At 39.9% G+C, this 4,448-nt stretch overlaps 1 protein-coding gene across 1 annotated transcript in view; it reads right to left on the minus strand.

The window, feature by feature from the left end:
- Nucleotides 1-1,500: 1,500 nt before the first annotated feature.
- LIPA (lipase A, lysosomal acid type) overlaps nucleotides 1,501-4,448 on the minus strand; it is a 13,664-nt gene continuing 10,716 nt past the window's right edge. Inside the window, 2 exon segments of the mRNA XM_003208027.4 lie at nucleotides 1,501-3,425; nucleotides 4,312-4,383. Of these exon segments, the coding sequence (XP_003208075.4) occupies nucleotides 3,192-3,425; nucleotides 4,312-4,383 (306 nt within the window). The 3' untranslated portion in view covers nucleotides 1,501-3,191.

Consider the following 4,448-nt stretch of genomic DNA (forward strand, 5'->3'; position numbering starts at 1 on the left):
GCTCCCGCCTGTGGAAGCGCTCCTGGGACAGCAAAACGCTCGGCAGGGGGCGGCGACTTCACGAAGTTGGGAGGCGTAGATCTTTGTCACAGATGCGGCAGGTTAATTGGAAAGAAAGGGCTTCGCTTATTAACGTCTTTTTCAACTTGTAGACTGTTCGTGTTTTGGTATATTGAGAGTCAAATCCTGGAGGTGAATCTAGAGAAGGGACAAGAGCCACTACTTCCTGCAGCCCCTAACACCGGGCTTCCTGGTGTGCTGCATACTTGAAGATCCCTCCTGCACACATTTCTTTCCTGTCTGGATGAAAATCTTCAGCTCAGCCTACTTTTCTTAACAGAACGAGCAGGTTTTCCTAATCTGAATATTTCCGTACCAATGTTCCAACCCCTGTGTGCCCATCTGTACTGCAGATCGGGGAGCGGCAGCCCAGGACTGTGCATGCTGCTCACACACAGACAGGTCAGTGAGTCTGACGATCCATGAGCTGCACAGGGACCGCTGTCTCCAGCTTCCTGCCGTAGTTGGCTCACATCACCAAATGTCAGTGGAAGGTGTCCTATGCTCTCTGTCAGCTTTTGTATTATTTGAAGCTTATGTTTCAGCCAATCTTCAATATCACTGTATGAGAAAAAATGGTCTGTAGAACAGGCATCAAGTACACAAGATCTGCTTTAAAAAGTGCAGCATTCAGTATTGCTGTTCTCCATCACATTCAGCGGTGTTATCTTGCATGTCTCTTTCCATTGACAGTGCTTCTCCAACTTTGTCTTATGCAATGCTTGTAACTAGCAGGCCGGGGACAGCACAGCAGCTCCCAATTTCCACAGACATCCCTGCTCCAGCAAAGGAGAGAAGGTCCAGAATGGCTTTGTTTAAAGCCATTTCACTTCAATTATTCTGGTTTTATTTCCAGGCACACAGGAATTCTAACAAATAACAAAGCTGGCAAAACACAGGATTTAAAACACCCTGCTATCTTGACTGCACATCTACTGCATTCAGGATGGACAGAAAGGTATGGCCTGATCTTATTTATTACTGATGCTTGGCATTCACGTCAAATTCACCAAGAGAAAGATTAGTTCCCTGTTGTATAATGTGGTTGCATGCTATTTATGAGATTACCAGACACTCAGTTAAGCAATCTAATTACCCAAGGTTTAAGAATGTGATACAAGAAGCTTTTTACCACGTCGGTATTTTAAAAGAAACTCTTAACCTGCAGGCTTAGGGAACAACTAAGCAGTTGAGCAGTTATTTATAGTTTGTACTTTATCTAAAAGTCTCAGAAAAGTCTTCTGAAACAATATAAATGGCCCTTTATGTTTAGGCAAAGCCCCTCTGATGACAAAAGTAAAATGGAAGTTCTACTCTTTTATTGTACTTGTTTTATGAATGAATAGTTGTGAGAATAGACTTGGCTCTCTGCATTCTCTGCCACAAAGGTCCACATGCATACATGAAACAAGAAGTCAAACAGATCACATCACTCCGAACTCTGAGTAGGTCTCTCACATTTATTGAAATATCTCAAGTTTAATGAACGTAACACACATTGCTCTTGCCATCATACCATCACAGCTGCAGAGTTAGTCAATTGGGATTCCTACAGTCTTTCTTTCAGCACATCAGTGTGAAGCAAATGTAGCTGCTACAAATACGAAGCAAACTTAAAGGTCCTGCTAGGAATCACAACTGAAATACCACAAACCACTTTTTTCTTTAAACAAAGCCTGACTCCCTGAGACTGAATTAGGAGTAAAAAAACAAAACAAAACAAACCCTAATTTATGGCTTCTTGTGTGGTTTCCTTTTTCCAAATTAAAAAAAAAGAAGGCTGCCTCAGTTTAAAGTGTACTATTTTCTATACCATATACAAAAGGCAGTTCTTTCTCTTAGGATTACAGAGATCTGGAACAAACTCCAACTATGGCACAGAAATTACCATCTGGACTGAGGTAACATGACTCATGTCAGTATGAACTGATGATTGTTCATACATCTCCATTAGGCATGAAATTCAGAGGAACCAAAGTTCTCTGCATAGTCAATGGAAAGAGCAAGGCACCTATACCAGAGACAATTATAGCTCCACAGTCAGGCCTCTAAAGCAAATGTGAATTCTCTGCCCCCACTGAAGGGGGGCTTAGCCCCATTGTGATGTAGAAACAGACAACTGGAAATTGACATAAATACTGCCAGGCTTCACCAGCCTATTTTATAGTTCCTGAACACAATGGTGGCAAGCACCATACAACCAGCTAAAAAGTAAACAGACTTTCAAAGCTGCAGATGATTAGGGAGAAGAGTCCGTGCAAAATAAGTTGCTCAACATATAGAATTAATACATTGGCCCTTCCCTGACCAGAAGTATAGTGGCAGGGGGAGAGTTTTCTAGTGGTCAGTGCAAATAAAACACAAATGTTTTATGTCATTCTCTTAGTAAGTCACAACCTATTCACAAAGATAAAAGTGGTGTTTTTTTTATTATTCCTTTTAACTGCTTCTTCTGTTCTAGGAATCAGCAAGGGCAAGTAACAATCCTTATCCATAGCTATTACGTGGAACATGGAAACCTTCAGTGATGCTGTGTGATTAGTGCATTTTTCTTGATTTCCAATTGACAGTGGTGATCTTCTATGACTTCAAGACAATTCTTCTTGGCAATATTGAAAAAGGAAGTCATCTGATGTAGCTAACTTCTGAATAATGGCTAAAATAACACATCAGGAAGTCACTAAGTGCTTTTTGAAGTACCAGCATCAAATGGGGTCGCTGCAGTACAAGGAGTACTTCTGAAAGGTACTCAGAAATGGCAATGTAGTAAGAAGTGGCAGCGTTTTACACAGAGCAAAACACTTCTAAATTCTCAAGTTCTCTGGTACTCAGTGGATTATTTTATCTTTAGACATAACTAAATCTATACACAAGATGTGTGCAAAGTTACACTGCTTGTTTTTTGATCTTGTACCACTGTGTGCAAAATCAGCAGGTTAGAATGAGGATTTTTGCAAGAGAGAAAAATAATACTGAGGAAAAAAAAAATCAAATATGAATCCCATTCAGTAGTCATTGCTGGCATTTTAAAAACACAACATAAATAAGCAATGTAGCGTTATTGCCAGAAAAGCAAATGCTCCAGAAAGGTGAATTTCTGGTGAACTAATACTCTGAAATACAATGCTGGTTTACAAATACTTCCTCATCATGTTAATCATTTCATTATACATGCGGTGAGGTGCATCAAGGCCCCAGATGAAATCCAAGTGTTCCCATTCTGGAATGTGTTTGTGGTAAACCAAGTTTGTGATCTGAGTTAGCAGCATGGCAACATCCTTTGGGTCTGCCAGCAAGTCCTGTCCACCAGTCCATACAGCAGTTGGTACAGTCATCTCTTTTACTTTGTAGAAAGGGGGAGTAGACTGAGGGACAAAAAATAGAAACAAAAGCATTAGAAAGAACAAGTCTCTAGGGCAGTACTAAACTGCAGTACTAAACTGCAGCATAATACTAGTAACTGTAAAGATATGTCAGATTCTGACTTTCTCTTTTGTTTTTGGACGGCCAGAGATGTAGATGGAATCCTGACTTTCAAGAAAAAAGGTAATTCCAAAGTGTTCTGCAATATTATATTATGCACAGCAGTAAAAATGTAGCTTGGAGAGCCTGCAAGCCAGGAAGGTAACACTGAGACTGAGACTTCTGAGACTTCTCACTGCCTATTTCATTCAAGAATTTCTAAACTTGAATCAGACACCAAAAGTGATAGCTCCTCTGGAAGTACAATACTGCAGTATTTTTCAGTCACTAAAATGACAAGTGGCGAAATATTTTTAGTACTATACATAGCAATTCAGAAACAAACACAACTGAAGATTAAGAAGCTGAGGACAAGCAATACAAATGAACTTACAGTATGTCCCTTCTTGTGAGAAGTACACTGGGATTTCATGATGTAGGCAGAATCTTAATTAAATCTTAACAAAAGGATGACCTTCAAGAAACGCTTGCCACCACAACTTCATATTGGAGCATGGACTCCATAATGATTTAGGACAACCTCAGAGCTCTATGGCTCTGTGTTTCTTGATTGTGGGTTTGGTGGTTGTTTTTTTGTTGTTGTTGTTTGTTTGTTTTGGAGGGGGAGAAGCTTGTGGTTTATTTCTTTATTTTTGAAAAGAATCTCCAGCCTGGTTACTGGACAACACCATTTAGAACACAATATAAACGGAGCACCTTGAATGAGTGCCCAAAGATTTGTTTTTGTGACACTCAAAAATTTTAAACAGATCCATGAAAAGTATCTACCTGGTTGTAGTGAGCCATATTTGCAGCCTTGCTTCCCCAGTCATAAGCTTTGAGTTCCCCAGATTTCACAGCCTAGAAATGAACAAACATTCACACACACATTGAAAATCCAAAAAACTTTTATCAAAAGGATTTAA

The sequence above is a fragment of the Meleagris gallopavo genome, chromosome 8, assembly GCF_000146605.3.
Source record: "Meleagris gallopavo isolate NT-WF06-2002-E0010 breed Aviagen turkey brand Nicholas breeding stock chromosome 8, Turkey_5.1, whole genome shotgun sequence".
Lineage (NCBI taxonomy): Eukaryota > Metazoa > Chordata > Aves > Galliformes > Phasianidae > Meleagris > Meleagris gallopavo.